This window comes from Sphaerodactylus townsendi, linkage group LG08, assembly GCF_021028975.2.
Source record: "Sphaerodactylus townsendi isolate TG3544 linkage group LG08, MPM_Stown_v2.3, whole genome shotgun sequence".
Taxonomy (NCBI): Eukaryota; Metazoa; Chordata; class Lepidosauria; order Squamata; family Sphaerodactylidae; genus Sphaerodactylus; species Sphaerodactylus townsendi.
In genome coordinates, this window is record NC_059432.1 from 19,795,925 (window position 1) to 19,815,527 (window position 19,603).

Sequence of the window (19,603 nt, forward strand, 5' to 3'; positions counted from 1 at the left end):
AGTTAACTTGCTATGCCGGAGAGACCTAGAGCCAGTGGTGGGATTCAGCAGGTTCGCACCACTTCGGCATAACCGGTTGTTAAAATGGTGCTTGTAAATAATCAGTTGTTAAATTATTTGAATTCTCACCATCGGAACCAGTTGTTAAATTATTTGAATACCACCACTGCCTAGAGCACACACACATTTGCAAGTGTTTAAATTAAAATAAATGGCGCTGTAGTGCCACAGGTATATAAATGGCGCTGTAGTGCCACAGGTATATTTAAACATCCACATTTACCTGAGCCTTTGGGGAGGGCGGTAGATAGATAGATAGATAGATAGATAGATAGATAGATAGATAGATAGATAGATAGATAGATAGATAGATAGATAGATAGATAGATAGATAGATAGATAGATGATAGACAGACAGACAGACAGACAGACAGACAGGCAGGCAGGCAGGCAGGCCGGTTGGTTGGTTAGGGATTTCTGGTTAAAAATTGCACTTAAAGGAATGAAACTGAGATGCGGCTTTTAAAAACGCATACATGTTTTAATGGTTGCACGTGGCTGCCGGCTTCCCTCCCACCCCCACCAACCTGAAAGGGCTACACTGCTGTCCAACAGAAAAGGGAAAGGCTCACTCAGCAGCTAACTGGGCAAGGGAAAAACACACACACACCCCAAGCAAATCTTAGAAACCTCAATCCAAACTGCCAGACAGCACGGGTGCTCTAAAGATCTGGCTGCCTTTTAGCCAGCAGCCTTTCTGTCTGGTTACAGAAATCTCCGTACTTGCATCACGGCAGTCTGAGTGATCAACAACTGGTGACATCACTTCTGAAGAAACCCTGAAAGCGAAGATGTCACAACTCTGTAGCAATTACTGGGAACTCTGTGTATCTGCTTTCTCTGAATTAAAGGAAGTCAGTCTCCTTTCTGTTGATATCTGTCAGGAAACTATGAGATCAGTAACTAAACTACTGTCTACTATAATGTCTTTAAAGCACTCTCATGCTCAGAATTAAGAAATAATGTTATCACCATCCTTATGTTTGATATGTTTTCTTGTGTGGTTTAATACTATTGTGAATCTGATTTTAATTGTATTGTACAGCTCAAGATCTCAGGTCGAAGGACTTCTGTTAATAAAAGGAAAAAAGGAAACTTTGAGGCAAACCATAAAGCTTCTGGCAATTCCTAGAGAGGTATTACTTCATTTTTGGGATTCCCACTGAGTGCAGATTTATTGTCAACTGAAACGGTTCCTGGTGTGCAATTAGAAGAGGTATAGCTACACCAGATTGTCCTTATTTTTATCTATTGAATGTTGAGGGGTATGCGACACATCCTACAAACGCATTCCAGATGGTGTTCCTAGGGAAGGGAAGAACAGTCAGCTAACATAAACAAAGAATTGCCTGTTAGGGTGAGAGAAAAAAAACCCTTGCAGGAGACGTTGCATCCCTTTCAACACCCTTGTATACGTGCCACTCCTTTAATTATACACCAAAAAGGTTTTCAGATGACTATAAATTGGACTGTAGTCATTGTGGAATAGCTGTAATTTAAACATCAACACTTACTATCTAGTTATGAAGGGAAGCACATGTTAACATTTGTGCTTAATCTGCTTACCCGATGACTAGGTTTAATCACCGAGGGTGCCTGTTCTTTTGCCGAAACACTTCCTAGAACAACTTACTTGTCCCGTAAGATTTAGCATTTCAGAATGAACTTCAAAAGCTGTACCATGTGTGAAAAGGCAGGGTATATTATTCTGTAGGGTGATTAAATGTTTGTGTGTTCATGCACATAGGCTTTTACATGCAGCTGCATTAGAATCAAGATATATCCATCCATCCCCCACTTAGACATTTCTCTTCTGGACACTTTGGGGAAGAGCTGAAACCTGGAGAATGGCGAGACCAGTGCTTGTGTGTGCATTGTACTTAACATTTGACATGTTCCTCACACATCAAAATAGGCCTTATGATTTGCGGAGAACACGTGCCAAAAAACAGGAACTGTTAATAGAGGTCATCAGGACCAACAGCGTCATGTGAAGTCATGCTCGGCAACCCTTACAAACATTACAAGGCAGGTTTCTTTGTAGGCCTCAAAAAAGAATTTTCTGAGGGAAAGGGGCAGTGAAAAATACCATACTAATACAGGCTACGGTGCTATATAAATCCATTTTGACACACTTAAGGGAAAACCCATTTTAAAACTTCAAGGAAAAAAAATATGTTTCTGACCTTAATGGTCAATGCAGTGTTATATAATTGGTGAGCCGACAATCATACAGCAGTGCGTGCAAAATATGGAATAAAAATCTGATTATTTTAATACAAACTGCATGCAAAACTGTTGTCCCTAGTTTGAGTCTATGCAATTTTTGCACAAAGAACATAACACTCTACAGCTGCTTTTCCGTCTCTCGCTCCCTCAATCTTTTTTTAAATTTTTATTCACTTCCCCTAGGCCTGATAACACTTCAACTTGCAGGAAATTGTTTTTTGATTGCCAGCATAAATTGTCGGCTGTTAATTAAAACCTCTTATATTGCTAGACATCTTCCCTCATGGTTCTGAATTTTCAGAAGCTTAGTTCATGTGCGCTACTACTGTTCCAGTTGGCTGTCAAACATGAGAGCGCTTACTCTGACGTAAATTATATGGAAACAGATGAGGATTCCAAATAAATATATTTATGATCAATCAATTGACCTGACATTCAACAAAAATGAGCCAGGAATCAAGAAATAGATAGAAACTGGAACTTCTTATTCATAGACACCCATAATAGACTATGTTACAAGAATGCCTTACAATATTAACTTAGGATATATACTGACCTTTTATTTTGCCATATGTTGATAATTTTATATTAATTGTACACTGTGGGCTCTGTCCATAACTAGTAGAAAATAATGTCTGTTTCTATCTTGTGACTACAAGACACTTCATTCAGTCCAATTCAAAAGTGAAAAATATTTTAGGTTTTAAAAACAAGGTGGGGGAGCTTTCAAGACACCTATGCACCTTAATAATGATGCTTTAAAAATATTCAAAACAAACGTTTTTAGATACACCACAGTGTCACTTTCACCGACGCATTCTGAGAAATCAGTGTGCTGCGTGTGAGGAGAGAATAGAGACAGAGGTGGGATCCAGCAGGTTCTCACAGGTTCCCGAGAGTAGGTTACTCATTATTTGTGTGTGCCGAGAGGGGGTTACTAATTGGTGATTTTGCCACGTGATTTTTGCCTTAGTTACGCCCCTCCTCCGCTCCTCAGCAGTAGCGCGCAGAACTTGAAGCAGTCTAGCAAAAGGTGCACCGGCGTGCGTGGCAGCCAGCGCCTGCGTGCATTCGTTTCCCGCCCAAGGACCGGCGCAGCAGCTGCGTCCTTGCCACAGCCCCGCCCAGCAATGCCCCACCCTCGGAATGCCCGGCCACGCCCCCGTCGTGCCCCACCCATCCCCACTGGCGCTACGCCACTGTTTGAATCCCACCCCCATGGGAACCTGTTACTAAAATTTTTGAATCCCACCACTGAATAGAGATCTACAGTAACCATTAAGACTAGAGAGAAGTTTTCTAAATCTATAGTTAATAATTCAATAGCTGCACAATTCTCCTTTTGCTGGCCTGCCTGTTTTTCTTCACTAACAAAAGGAATGGCTGAACCAGCCGGGTTAAAACCTGCCAGGTAAAAAGGCGAAAACTGTAGAGTCAATCCCACTTAATCCCTTGTTATTCCAGTTCTGCTTGTCAAGACTTGTATTAGTCATTAGTTAGTTAAAGGGTTTCAGTCTCTCAACTCACAAATCCAAGGGAACAAGAGCGATCTGGGAAGCAAGAGGAATTTGCATTGGGCTCAAAGTCCATTATGTTCCAAATTCAAGAACTTAGATCTCCTGTAAGAAAAACAATGCTTGTAACTAAAAGCTGGAAAGATAAGAAAAACAAAATGTTACTAAGATTAATTGTCATGACAGGAGTTGAGAGGGCAAAGTTCTCCAGACTCAGCAACATCTAAAAGTAGTGTGTTGGTCACCACAGTGAAATCCATCCCGGAGCATAAAAATAATTGCAAGTCATGTTCCAAGTGTTTGTTTGTGCCAGAAAGTTGCAGATAGCTGTGTTGGCTGATGAAAAACGAAACAAGACAAACCATTGTACATCTCGGACTCTTACTTCTCAGTTACTCGGAGAAAACATTAATGCATGCTTCTAGAGCAGGATTAGATAACATTCACTCTGCCTTTGCTTGCTTTCCCAAGTCTTTTCTAGAGGAGCTGCAGGATTTGTTTTTCACATCAGGACGTGGCTGTCTCTTTTATTGGTGCAGAAATAGCTGGACATTCAAAGAACCTTTTATCTTGAACAGCTTCGGATCCAGACCGGGAAATGTTATAAATGACACACCAGTTTAAATGAAAGGCTGTACTAAACCTTAATTTTTAAAATATATTTTATAAATTTTATATTTTATAAAATTTGAGCCAGAAGATCTTCAAAAGTATAGATTTGGTTGTTCCTCCAAAGCAATCATTGGCTTCTCAATCTAATCTCTATTGTGCGGGGACTCGAGATCATTTCAATCACACACGCACAAAGAATTGGATCACAGTCTCCAAACTGATATTAGTTATCACTCAGGAAAGGTGTGTGGGTTCAGCATAGCTCCCATCTTGAGTGGCACTGAATGAGAAATGAGGATAAGTCACATCTTCCTGTGGTGACCCACAAGTCCAAATTTGCTTGAGTCATTTTTTTTTTTTTGAAGGAAGGGGACTCACACAAGTCAATAAAACTGCAAAATCCTGGGATCTGCTTGAACAGGTTTTGCAACCCATGTTTGGATCAGGACCCACAGACTGGGAAAGGCAGCTACACAGAATTTCAGGCTAGCTGTTTATTTTTATTTATTTATATGTTTTATTCATTCATTCGATTTATTAGTCGCCCTCCCCCGAAGGGCTCAGGGCAACGTACAATAAAATAAACACGACAACATTTAAAACCTACTTATAACTTTAGAATTGATATAGCTTTAAAATCACTGATGGCTTTAAAAATAGTACACAGATGGCGATAAAAATCCCCCCCCCCCCATGGAGGCCGGGCGATGTAGCATGTTTTCAGCCCAGCTGGCCAAATGCCTGGCGGAACAGGTCTGTTTTGCAGGCCCTAGGAAAACCTGATAAGTCTCGCAGAGCTCTGATTTCCTTAGGGAGCCTGTTCCACCAGAGAGGGGCCAAGACAATGAAGGCCTTGGCCCTAGTGGAGACCAGCTGGATGTATTTCAGGCCTGGGATCTCCAATAGGAACCCCTCCAAAACTTGGAGGGTCCTTGCGGTTTAGCAATCCATGTAGCACAAGGTGGGGGGGGGGTGCTCTCCTGGGCTTGTAGGACTGATGATTCAGCAACTTTGTAATTACCAAGAAGTAGGGATTTCTCATTAGTTCTGGAGAGACGCACCGTCACTTATAAAAATTGGCTCCTTCAAGATCAATTTCTTCTTTTCCCATTATCAAATATATGCTTCTTCTCTCTTTTAAAAATGCATGAGACTGCTTCCTTTTTTCCCCTCCCCGAACCATTATTTGTGAAATTGAATAGAGTGGCAATAATGCCCCTGTAGATAGCTCCTGAATTTACTTATTACACAATCTGGGGTAATCTTGTAGAAGAAATTAATACCGAGTGGTATCCCTGTACTAGTTTTAAAAAATCTAAATAAAGTTAGTGAGGACAATGCAGAAGGATTGAGCTCCATCGACACAGTGACCAGGTCTCTAATTTTATGAATCTTTGCTTAATATGCTCTCTGATCCATTTTATTGAAGGTAAAGTCAGAAAAATGTTCTAGGTCATAGAAATTGTTTATTGTTTTTGTTCCCTTTACAGTGTTTGTATGAATGGAAATGTTGGTTTGAGTGGTTGTAGTAGATTCTTTGTTTGGAATTTTGTTTAAAATAGCCCTACCAAACTTCCTGGATGATGTATTTATTTCCTTATGTTTCTTTGTATATATAGCTCTTGAAGTGATGAACAATAAAAACACGGTAGTTCAAATATTCATGGGCAGAATCTGCCTCCTGGTCCCTTTGCAGCTTCACTCTCTCCTGTCTTTTCAAGTTGCTCTCTTCAGTCAGGTTATCTGACTGGCTGTTCTGTCTTCTCTTGCCTCCCTTCACAGGCAAAATAGCTCTTAAGCAGCACTGTGGTAGCACTTGGTAGAGAGAGCAGCCACCTTTGCTAGGAACAGCAGACAGCGGATTGGGACCGGCCAGGCTGCACTTGTCGTACTCCTCTCAGGACAACATGGTTCCTCAGTAGCCTTGCTTTTGTCCCTGTCGGGATTCCATCTGCTTTGAGCATCCTGTTCTCACTGGAGAATGCTGCGCATGTGCAGGCCCTCTTAGGCAGACTCTTGATTTTTTAAACAACAATAACTGCAACAAAGTAATATTATTCTAGATACCTGGCAAGTCCACCAGAGGCAAACAGAAGAAGGGGGAAAATATAAACCTACAGCGATAGAATGAAGTACCCAAAGGTCAAGAACAAATTCATATTAAGCGCCAAAATATTCAATATTCAATAAACACCACCTCTACCAAGAGAAACAACACCATATTACACTAGGTAGGACCCTTTAAGAACACAAGAACGAGCCTGCTGGATCAGACCAGAGTCCATCTAGTCCAGCACTCTGCTACTTGCAGTGGCCCACCAGGTGCCTTTGGGAGCTCACATGCAGACTGTGAAAGCAATGGCCTGCTGCTGCTGCTGCTCCCGAGCACCTGGTCTGGTAAGGCATTTGCAATCTCAGATCAAGGAGGATCAAGATTGGTAGCCATAGATCGACTTCTCCTCCATAAATCTGTCCAAGCCCTTTTTAAAGCTATCCACCACCATCCATCACCACCTCCTGTGACAGCATATTCCAAACACCAATCACATGTTGCATGAAGTTTCCTTTTATTAGTCCTAATTCTTTCCCCCAGCATTTTCAATGAATGCCCCCTGGTTCTAGTATTGTGAGAAAGAGAGAAAAATGTCTCTCTGTCAACATTTTCTACCCCATGCATAATTTTATAGACTTCAATCATATCCCCCCTCAGACATCTCCTCTCCAAACTAAAGAGTACCAAATGCTGCAGCCTCTCCTCATAAGGAAGGTGCTCCAATCCCTCAATCATCCTCATTGCCCTTCTCTGCACTTTTTTATCTCCTCCATATCCTTTTTAAGATGTGGCGACCAGAACTGAACACAGTACTCCAAGTGCGGTCGCACCACTGCTTTATATAAGGGCATGACAATCTTTGCAGTTTTATTATCAATTCCTTTCTTAATTATCCCCAACATAAGAGTTTGCCTTTTTCACAGCTGCCATGCATTGAGTTGACATTCCCATGGAACTATCAACTAACACGTCGAAATCCCTTTGCTGATCTATGACTGATAGCACTGACCCCTGTAGTGTGTGAAGTTTGGATTTTTTGCCCCTCTGTGCATCACTTTACATTTTGCTACATTGAACTGCATTTGTCATTTCTTAGCCCACTCACCTAATTCATAAAGGTCCACTTGGAGCTCTTTGCAATCCTTTGCGGTTCTCACCACCCTACATAATTTGGTATCATCCGCAAACTTGGCCACCACGCTACCCACCCCTACTTTCAAGTCATTTATGAATAGGTTAAAGAGCACTGGTCCCAAAACAGATTCTTGGGGGCAGAGGTGGGAACAACCAGTTCTCACCACTTCTCTAGAAGTGGTTACTAATTTTTTCTGAGTGCCGAAAAGGGGTTACTAAAGCAACCTCCCTGCCCAATTGGGACTGGAGGTGCATGTGTGCGGTGGCGCCACTGTTTGAATCCCACCACCATCGGGACCTGTATTAAAATTTTTGGATCCCACCACTGCTTGGGGGACACCACCCCCTACATCTCTCCATTGTGAGAATTTCCCATTTACACTCACCCTTTGCTTCTTGTTTCTCAACCAGTTTTTAATCCATAGGAGGACCTCCCCTCTTATTCCTTGATTGCTGAGTTTTCTCAGTAGTCTCTGGTGAGGAACTTTATAGCCTACATTACAACCAAATTTCCACACAAATAACACAAATGAGCATAACGTTCAGTTTTTAACCCTTGACCAAATTTATTCTTGACCTTGAGGTCCACCAAGCATACTTAAATCTGTGGGCTGTCCCATTTTGCTGTCCTATCAGTTAAGCATGTAACCTCTACATCTGCTACTAGAAGAAGATGGAGACCTGTGAGGAATTATGGGGTGATTATGCGAAGCTCCCTCCTCCCATTTAGTGCAATAGTTCTGAGCTCTTGTCCTGGTTTCTTGATGATATAGCCCTCATCCTCAGCAATCTAGAACCATTACCCTATAGGAGTTGGTTAATTAAGTTGGAGAAAGTACTCTCCCCCTTGTTTCCCCTCACAAAGGCTGCTCAGGGGCCTTCAAGACACCCTTGTTTTCTAGACATCAGTGAGCATTCTCAGTCATCATTGGGTTATTTGTGTGCTGAGGGAACCTTTCCCTTTTCAAGGCCCTCACAATATAATATTTTTCATAAGGTTGCCAGATCCAGGCTGGGAAATTCCTGTAGATTTGAGAGTGGGACATCGAGAGGGCAGAGTTTGAGGAAGGGAAGGAACTCAACAGGGATGTATGCCATAGAGTCAGAGGTGGGATCCAGCAGGTTCTCACAGGTTCCCGAGAGTAGGTTACTAATTATTTGTGCGTGCTGAGAGGGGGTTACTAATTGGTGATTTTGCCACGTGATTTTTGCCTTAGTTACGCCCTTCCTCTCAGCAGTAGCGCACAGAACTTGAAGCAGTCTTGCAGGAGGTGCACCGGCGTGTGTGGCAGCTCAAGTGCGCCTCAGTGCGATACGATTTCCCCACCCAAGGACTACAGCGCGCTTGGCTGCTTCCGTCCTGCAAGCACAGCCCCACCCAGGAATGCCCTGTCCCTGGAATGCCCGGCCACGCCCGTCATACCCCACCCAGCCCCATTGGCGCTACGCCACAGTTTGAATCCCACCACCATGGGAACCTGCTACTAAAATTTTTGGATCCCCCCACTGCATAGAGTCCATCCTTCAAAGCTGCTATTTCCTGTAGAGGAACTGGTTTCTGCAGTTTGGACATCAGCTGCACATCTTGGAGAACTGGTCCCACTGGAGGTTGCAATCCTAATTTTTCTTCATACACAGGGTACTCCCCCAATTACGTTGCAGGCTACTTACTATACCAGCTCGTCTCTAGGTTATGCTGGCATCGGACTAAGCTGCAACTGTAAAACAATGTATAGGCTGGCCCTGGAATTATACCCGTAGCCATTATATGACACTAGCTTTTTAAAATAATGCACATTGCAAATATGAAATATGTAAAAATGTACAATGTAGAGCTACACAGAAATGTGTTTCACCTATATTTTATGTAATATGGAGCAACAACTGAGAGGAGACTGGTTGTGGTGGGTTTTCCGGGCTGTGTGGCCGTGGTCTGGTGGATCTTGTTCCTAATGTTTCGCCTGCATCTGTGGCTGGCATCTTCAGAGGTGTATTGTTTTTAAAAGCCTGCAAATGTATCTAAAATGCCTTTGAAGTATATCTGTTGACTGTATCTAAATACTCAGAGAAGCTTCCTTGCATTAATTTTCAGTTGATTATTATAGGTACAATCTGGCTAATGTAGTAAAGTTCCATTTCAGTGGGAGCATTGAACAGTGCATCTGCTTAGATTTGGCTGGAATGTACCTTTGTGTTAAAATGTGTGTGGTTATATATTGTATTCCTGAAGTTAGATGTCAAACATTTGCTTTAGATCACTTTCATATATATTTTTTATAATTAAAGGGAAGATCATCTCTGTGGAATAAAGCACAATCAGTTGACATGCTCCAAAGCATTTGTGTTAGCTACAGCAGGTGAGGCTTACCGCAAGTAAATAACTACAACCAGCGAAGCAATTGATGCCCGCAGTACAAGTTTCCAGACCGGTTGGTCTTGAGGGGCATTTGGGAAAGGATAAAGGTTTCACGAATAAGAGGAGAATGTATAATGGCTAAATGTTTAGAACTATATGAAAAATGTAAAGGGAAAATTTGGGGACATATATATAAGTATATGGTTGATGACAAAGATTTCATGATAAGAACATTGGAACCAAAATTGGGAGAAGGAAGGTTCTCTAGACACTGGGAAAACTGAAAATCTAATTGACAGATGGAAAAATATAATAATAATAATAAGCCTTTATTTGGCATAACAATAATCATAACACAATAAAAAACCTGAGATAAAAGGTATACAAATACAAAGGTTTAAGATAAAAGGTATACAAATACAAAGGTTTAAGATAAAATATAAATTATTGATTGTGCATCACCTCCAGTAAAAATTGTGCAACCAATTCACAAGTTTCATTGTCAGAATTGTCCAGAAGAAAAGGAAGTCTACTTGATTCTTCCATTTCACTAGGTATCCTAGAAAGAATGTTGGAATATTTTGATCTGATATTAGCAGATTTAGGGCAGCAAAGCAGTTGATGTGCCAATGTTTCAATTTGTTGTTCACCACAAGAGCATACCCTTTCGCTCATTTCCAAGTTGTTAAATCTACCACGCAATAAAGCGGAGGGGAAAACATTGAAGCGAGCAAGTGTGAGGGCTCTTCTCTGCATTGGATTAGTCAAAAAATACAAATAGGGAGCCATCCTGTTTTGATATAGGGGTATTGAAAGATGTAAGGGTGAACAAGTTTTCAGGAAAAATATAAAGATTGAGAAATATATGGAATTGGAAAGAAAAGTGATATTGAAATGGTATAGAACACCAAAACAACTAGCATATATGATTAAAGGACTCAGCCCTAAATGCTGGCAATTGTGGAGATCAGGAGGCATATTATAGCCATATGTGGACGGAATGTATAGAAGTGAAAATTTTTTGGACAACTGTAATGTTATATATCGAGAAACTGGTGAAGATTAATAATAAATAATGATTTAATGTTCATGGGTGTAATGGAGGATAGAAGGGTGGATAAAAAATATAGCTATATGTATAAAATAATGATCAAAGCAGCACATGCAACAATAGCTTTAGGCTGGAAAGAAAAGAAAAAATGGACAATCCAGAAATGGTTGGAATACATCTGGGAACAGGTGACACTGGACATTTTCAACATAATAACAAAGAATAACCTGTGGCAAGATAAACAGAGCGAAATCTTGAAGATATGGACCATATACGAGGACTGGATGAAAGAAGCTGGAGTCAATGAGGAGAAATGGGAGAAAAGATTACAAAGAATGAACTTACTGCTGTTTGTTTGACAAAATGATGAAAAATATAGGGGGGAGGGGAAAAAAGGGGAAAATGTATTGTTTGAAAACAAATGAAGAAAAGCATCAATATAAAATGTAATATTCAAATGATACAATGAAAAATTATAAAAAAAAAATTTCCAGACAAATAATCATGTGGCATCCTGTGAATTACTTTGAACACTATGGACCTGTGAGAGCAATAATATGTCTTGTCTGCTGTGCCTCTTGCCATCTGAGATGCACGTTGTGATGACACATTTTGACCAAATATGAACCCATTCTTTATCTCATACTACATATTTGAATACAAAATATCTACTTGTTTATACACTCACGTCGCTACAGGTATGAAACCAAATTCATTTTTGTAGTGCATTTTGCTTTAAAACAAATATTGATTAGGATCCTGTCCAATATAGATTTCAAAATTCAGTAACAAGGAATACACAGGGCCATGTATTTTGTGTGTCTGCATGTCGGTCTGTCTACCTACCGGGTAGAGTTAGAGAGCCAAATGAGCACACAGGTTTCCTGATAAAGAAATATTCCCTACCTTTCCCCAGCTTTTGTCATTCTTTTTAAAAGTTTGGAGGCAGGATCCAGCCTCCTCTGCTGCTTTTAATCTTAAGATATGGTAATTATAAAACAAGGAAATGTATCCAGTTTCCAAAACAAAATCCATCTCAAAAACAAAACTCTCTCTCTCACACACACACCCTTTAAGCTTCAAGTGACGGGGAGTTCAAAGTGCATCCCATGTCTTCTTTAGTAGGGTTTTAAAAATGGAGCAACTTAATAAAGGAAAGAAAGCTGATAACACAATCTCTCAGGAAATCCAGGGCCTGCTACAATGCATGGCAATGCCTTATGAGTAACCAGCAAAGTAGCACACTTGAAAATGTATTCCTTTACATGCATATAGTGTAATTAATTTACACTTTACTTTTCCACCAGTCGGGAGCCAAAATGGCTTACAAGATTCTATGGCTCATTCCGCACATGCAGAATAATGCACTTTCAAACTGCTTTCAGTGCTCTTTGAAGCTGTGTGGAATAGCAGAATCCACTTGCAAACAGTTGTGAAAGTGGTTTGAAAATGCATTATTTTGCGTGTGCGGAAGGGGCCTATAGTTCTATCATCACAACCTGATGAGGTAAACTAGGCTGAGAGTATCTGAATTTCTAACCACGGCCCCACTTCGCACTTGCTGCCCAATTTAGAAACTCCGTTTTTTTAACTGGGCTATAAAATCCTCTGGTTTTGGAGTATACTCTTAACTGAAACAATCATTTGCAAACAGTCATAGCAGCTAATTCTCCTTTGCCAAGATCATATTTTTCGTTCCTGCTAATAAATGTTATGTACCTACAAGACTACTAACTCCCTGTGGAAATTCCATTAAGTTACCCCGCTGTGCAGAAAAGGACTGAATTCCAATAACTAAAATGTTGCCAAAAGTGCCAGGAAATGTCCATTCCTAAATGGGGAAACACTGTGGGGAGGGGGGGGGGGATACCTGTACGATATAATCTTGAAAGTTTGGAGCAGGCTGCATTCTTATTATTATTATTATTATTATTATTATTATTATTATTATTATTATTATTATTATTATTATTATTATATTATTATATTATTATTATATTATTATTACTATTACTATTACTATTATTATTACTATTACTATTTGTTGCTGTTTGCTAGGTTGTAACAAAATCAAGTTTTAAATAGTTTAGAATATAATGTGACAAAACTTATGTCTTGTGAGCTCCATCTGATCCTGACCAGAATTGGCATCAGATACATTTTATTTATTTATTTACATTTATAACCCATCCTCACCCGAAGGGCTCAGGATGGCATGTGCCAGCACAGCACCAATTTTAAAAAACTAAATAAAAGTTCAATAAAATGACTCAGCTAGAACAGATGGCGATGGAACCCCCCCCCCCCACACACACACACACCGCACCTATGAGAGGCCGAGGCAATAGATGGAATTTGCACCATTATGGTATGGTGGCAAGCAAGGTCCCAAGTTAGTTGTGATCCTGTGGCTGCCATGCCTTGTCTGAAATCAATCTGGAACGATTTGAAAAGTTGTGTGTGTGCTCCTTTAAAATGACGGTCTTAAGTAAGTCACAGTCAGCCTCATGTAATTCTTTAAGTGGAGCTGCCCTGGGGAGAAAAATGTTATAATCACACCCGCTCAGCCTTGAGCTCCTTGGGCAAAGGATAGGAGATAAATGCAGTGAATAAAGCATTCAGCCCTAGAGAACTCAATGCTGAGCAAACTACGTTGGCTAAACACATGGGGAAATAGTGTTGTCCGTGGCTGTAGGCAGCACATAAAAAGAAGGAGGAGGGTTGGTTTTTATACCCTGCTTTCTCCTAACGTAAGAAGTCTTAAGGCAGCTTACAATCACAATTATTTCATCTCCCCATAAGGGGCACATTGTAAGGTACGTGGGGCTGAGAGAGTTCTGAGAGAACAGTGACTGGCTACTGGCTATATATATATAAAGAAGAAGAACAGTGACTGGCCCAAGGTCACCCAGCAGGCTTCATGTAGAGGAGTGGGGAATCAAACCAGATTCTCCAGTCTGCTACACATTTGGAGGAATGAAGACTCAAACCGGTTCTCCAGATCAGAGTCCACCACTCTCCACCGTGCTGGCTCTCCGTAACCAGACCTGGTATAATTCTAAGTAGTGGGTGGTGATTTTCCAGCAAGGGGCTGTCACCATTACCTACAGTTCCTGCCTTGTCCAGATAAGAACAGCAGGAGTACACTTGTAGCTTATTCACCCTGGCAAGATTTGTGCATGTTCGCTTCTATCTTTACCTGCTCTTTCCCCCACAAAGTATAAATGTACTTGCCAGTGAACAGCAACAATTTCTGTCTTTCCTTCTTCCTCTCTCTCTTTTTTGTCTGCACTCATAATTAAAAAATAATAATTTAAGATGGTGGAAATCCTGCAGCCAGTTTCCACTGGTTCCTCAGTGGCACATCTCTTGCCCTGCAGCCATGCAAGAGGCAGCTTGAATAAAGTGTTAACTTTTCCTTCTTGTTTTTCTTTCAGTCTTTTGGCTTGAGACTCCAACCCGGAGAACTGGGCTTGTTTCCCCGCTCCTCCACATGAAGCCTGCTGGGTGTCCTTCAGCCAGTCACAGTTCTCTCAGCCCCACTGACCTCACAAGGTGTCTGTTGTGGGGAGGGGAAGGGAAGGAGTTTGCCAGCTGCCTTGAGACTCCTCAGAAAGGTGAAAGAAAAGTAGGGAATAAAAACCAACTCTTCTTTTTTTGAGCTGGTTATACTTAGGCTCATTCCGCACATGAAGAATAATGCATTTTCAAACTGCTTTCCGTGCTCTTGGAAGCTGTGCGGAATGGCAAAATCCACTTGCAAACAGTTGTGAAAGTGGCTTGAAAACGCATTATTTTGCGTGTGCGGAAGGGGCTTTAGATACAAGAAGGGAGAGGCTTGCCGAAACAGTTGTAGTCTGCAAAACAAAAGCCAAAAATTGACATCCTGGTATCAGACAGGTGGTAAAGCTTTTCTATGTTTTTCTGAAAGCTGTATGTCTACATATTACCTTTTGCTGTAATAACCCATTCCGATTGGTTGTTTAAGCTTTTTTATGATGTCATCAAGATGGCTGAAGCCAATGTTTCCTACCTTTTCTCATTTGAGCTATAACTCATGAACATTGGCCAACTTCAAATTTTAAAGCCCTGTTGGGAAGTGAAGTAATTAATACTAATCATGATAACTAATACTACTAATATTAACATATCTACAAGGAACAAATACTAATAATGTCTCCGCCCATTACTGTTTTTTGAGATATAAGATGTAAATATTAAAAAGTCAATTTTATCACATTTTATAAGGTTAATGGCATATGGTGCTTTACCTAATCCAGATAGTCACCAGAAGTATATTGATTTAGATTTAGAAACCTTTAATGGCATATACAGGAGTATATTGGACAATTGTAGCCTATTCTTTCCAATGGGCCATAGCATGAATAAATCCATTATGATATGCTACAGTTAGATATACGCTGAAACGGATCTACATTCTATGTGATTTTTAGTTCATGTAACTCGATAATAGGTAACTTTGTGCTCTTGCAAAGAAACAAGTATCATGAGTTCAGCAACTGTTCAGCATACATGTTATTTACAAATCGGGCATTATCATTTCACAACTCCCAACATCTGATCCTCCACCCCCCCGCAAATAATTTTCATGTTCATAACTGCAAAAGCAACCTTCTGAGTCCTCTGTTCTACTGCAGTCCACATCCCCACCCCCACCCCACTGCTACATGGGCTGAGTTGCCCTGTTGTGTGTACAGACATGTACAATCTGGGAGGAAAAAAACAGAAGCTTTACCACCTCACCTGTTTCTGACATCTGTTTTGGCAGATGGACTACTAATAACAACATGTGCCTGCAAGAACAAAATCCACTCTTTGTATGCGCTGTCATCACAGGACTGTGCCCACAGCATTCTCAGGTACGAGGGCACTGAAATATGCGATTGGTCACATTGCACCAGCACATCTACCGCGACCAAGGCATGGAGCCCTGGAGAAGGCTGCTTGGTAGCGAGGGACGCACTAGGCAGCAATGGACAGACAGCAGTGGCATCTGCTGAACTTTATGGAGCAGGCTGCATTCTTTTATTATTATTATTATTATTATTATTATTATTATTATTATTATTATTATTATTGATACAAAAACAGTTATACACAGTAAACAAGATCAATATGCTGGATTTTGTATTACATCGCACGTCGGACACTTCCCAAGCATCTAGGACTGTGTGATGTATCGACGAATAGTGCGTGTAGAGCCAAGTAGGGTGGCCTTTTGCAGCTGACATATGGTGATTTTGTCAGCGCCGGTTGTTTTTAAGTGCCGTCCAAGGTCTTGTTGTTGTTGTTGTTGTTGTTGTTGTTGTTGTTGTTGTTGTTGTTGTTGTTGTTGTTGTTGTTGTTATTTATAAACTGCCCTCCCCCGGAGGGCTCAGGGCGGTGAACGGAACATATACATAGAGCACAAAATAAAATCAATAATATCAAAATTAATTAAATAAATCATTAAGTAGTGGCTCTATACATGTTAAAAACCAACCCCATTAAAATGCAGCGTCCTAATATCAGATATATCGATGGCGTCCTACTAATAAATCCCCTAAGAAAAAAAGGGGAGGGGGGGATGGCAGGGTCCACAGATGTTATAAAAGGGGGGGGCATCAGCAGTCAGTCTCCCCAAAGGCCCGGTGGAACAGCTCAGTCTTGCAGGCCCTGCAAAATTCATCAAGATCCCGCAGGGCCCGCGTAGCTGGAGGTAGAGCGTTTCACCAGGCAGGGGCCAGAGCTGTAAAGGCTCTGGCCCGGGTGGAGGCCAGCCGCATCATTGAGGGGCCAGAGATCACCAGCAGAGATATATTCTGAGATATATTTAAGAAGAACTTGGTCTCAGTACTGGGTTCAGCTGAAGGGAGGAAGTTTAGCCTGTATTTTATGGAAGTCCCCAACTGTACCTTTTTCCTTTTCTGAGTGGTGTAGCGCCCAGGGGATGGGGTGGGCGTCTTGCCCCAGGTGCGCCGGTGCGAAGGTGTGGCAGGGGCGGGCAGGGGCGAAGAGCATACACATGCCCTGGGTACAGTTCCCCCTCACTACGGCTCTACCTTTTCTGTTGTATAAATATTTTTAGCTCCTATAGAGGAAAAGGGGACTGTTCTAAACAGGTCTTGTTGTTGTTGTTGTTGTTGTTCTAAACAGTGGGGGGGGGGGAGGCAGATTTCCAACATAGGTGAGACATGTGATATACTGCACTAGTTGATGCAGCTGAATAACAGGGAAAACACATGGTGCAAAACTCCTTAGATTATCCTATTTCAGACACATACTGGTATTCATCCTCTTCACACACTCTGACACACAAACATACACATCAACAACTCCCCACAAACAGAAATCCAGCAAGGAGAAGGATAGGCTAGAATCATTTGGCCAAAATGCTTGTTTTCATGGGCAGAGAGTTTTTGAGCTGGGGGGTGGGGTGGATCCTTTCTATGAGTCAGCACATTTTTGGGAACATAGCACCATGTGATTTATTTGCTTATATAAATTAACTCTTCTCATGGCAAAAGGCGAAATAATGTTCCTCTTCTGAAGGATGATTTCCAGCAAATAGGCCTCTCCAGCAAAACCCTTAATTCCATTGAGAATCAGCCAAATTTAAGTAGTGCATGATTTAACACCCTCTCCTCTTCCCGGAACAATAGCAGGTAGTAATCCTTAAATCACTTAATAGTTTGAGGAATGCAGTACTTCTTAACAGGCTTGATGCTTTAATATGTTGTCATGGTTAGCGCTTGTTTTAAAAAGAACCAAACAGAAACATGTATTTATTTAAATAAAGCCGGCATGACACTTTCACCTCAAGGAAAAAAAATCTACTGAGACTTTCTCAGTTATAAACAAATGGAAATTTGTCCTTTTACATTAGAGGGGATATGTTTGGACAAGCAGAAGTAACCTGAATTAGCTGGTAATAAATATGCAGGAAGGCCTGAATCTTCCATTAAGGACAGTCTTTCAACTGTATACAGTATTCATTATTTTCCAAATTGCTTTAGAAACATCTGCTTTACAGATAGTTGTCAAAGCTCTTTGGCACGTTCCATGTTCAAGACAGTCAGTAAAATGGTAACAACACGGGTAACATCTTGTAATGCAAGAACTATCTTGCTGGAGTAGGTCAAGATCTAGTTTAATGTTCTACATCTAGATTAGATTACTACCATTTGCTCTGCATGGGGCTGTCCTTGATAAGTTCCAAAGCTTCAGTTGGTGCAGAATGGTGGAAGAAGAAGAAGAAGAAGATGAAGAAGAAGAAGAAGAAGAGGAGGAGGAGGAGGAGGAGGAGGAGGAGGAGTTTGGATTTATATCCCCCCTTTCTCTCCTGCAGGAGACTCAAAGGAGCTTACAATCTCCTTGCCCTTCCCCCCTCACAACAAACACCCTGTGAGGGAGGTGGGGCTGTGACTAGCCAAAGGTCACCCAGCTGGCGTGTGTGGGAGTGTACAGGCTAATCTGAATTCCCCAGATAAGCCTCCACAGCTCAGGCGGCAGAGCTGGGAATCAAACTCGGTTCCTTCAGATTAGATACACAAGCTCTTAACCTCCTACACCACTGCTGTAAGACATAGGGACCATAGCAGCAGTTTTGGCCCATCCACACAGGCTCCCTATTGGTTTCTGAGCAGAATTCAATGTCCTGGTGTTGATTTCTAAGCCCTATTATGCTGTTTGGGACTGACATATCTGAGGGACCACTTACTCCTTTTTGAACTTACCCAACCACTACAGTCGTCTTCAGAGGCGGTGCTTGGGATGCTTCTGGGATTAGGTAGGTGGCAACCTGGAAGGCCTTCTTGGTCGTGGCACCAAAGTTCTGGAACTCTCTCCCCAGGGAGACTCAACTGTCCCTTTGCTGCTGCTGTTTTCCACCAACGGGTAAAGACTTTTTGTTTCTTTTGACATCCCTTCAGCGATCTCGTCTTCTTAACTGATGTTTTAATGGCTATTTTTATGTCTTGTATGCAACGTTCCCCATAAACTGTGCAGCCAAGCAGACCCTGTACTAATGCCATGCAGTTCAAGCAGCGGCTGGCAGGGGGGCTTTCGCAGGCGGCTCTGTGCTGCTCAGAGGTAGGGAACCTTTGCTTAGCTCCCTGGCACGGTTAGGAGGACAATTGCTTGTATCTATTTTAAGAAGAGGAAGAAGTGTTTGGATTTATACCCCCCTTTCTCTCCTGTAAGGAGACTCAAAGGGGTTTACAACCTCCTTTCCCTTTCCCGCCCACAAAAACACTGTTAGGTGGGTAGGGCTGAGAGAGCTCCGAAGAACTGTGACTAGCCCAAGGTCACCCAGCTGGCATGTGTGGGAGCGCACAGGCTAATCTGAATTCCCCAGATAAGCCTCCACAGCTCAGGCGGCAGAGCTGGGAATCAAACTCGGTTCCTCCAGATTAGATACACGACCTCTTAACCTCCTATGCCGCTGCTGCTCCTGAGGCAGGGGTAGGGAACCTGCGGCTCTCCAGATGTTCAGGAACTACAATTCCCATCAGCCCCTACCAGCATGGCCAATTGGCCATGCTGACAGAGGCTGATGGGAATTGTAGTTCCTGAACATCTGGAGAGCCGCAGGT

The 19,603-nt window shown here is 41.7% G+C and overlaps 1 protein-coding gene across 1 annotated transcript in view; it reads right to left on the reverse strand.

Annotated features, from left to right (window-relative positions):
* CCDC6 (coiled-coil domain containing 6) overlaps window positions 1-19,603 on the reverse strand; it is a 91,604-nt gene that overhangs the window by 7,253 nt on the left and 64,748 nt on the right. The window contains exons 8-9 of the mRNA XM_048506868.1: window positions 19,429-19,433; window positions 9,577-9,582 (exon numbers count right to left, since the gene is read on the reverse strand). Of these exons, the coding sequence (XP_048362825.1) occupies window positions 9,577-9,582; window positions 19,429-19,433 (11 nt within the window). The remainder of the gene's footprint in view (window positions 1-9,576; window positions 9,583-19,428; window positions 19,434-19,603) is intronic.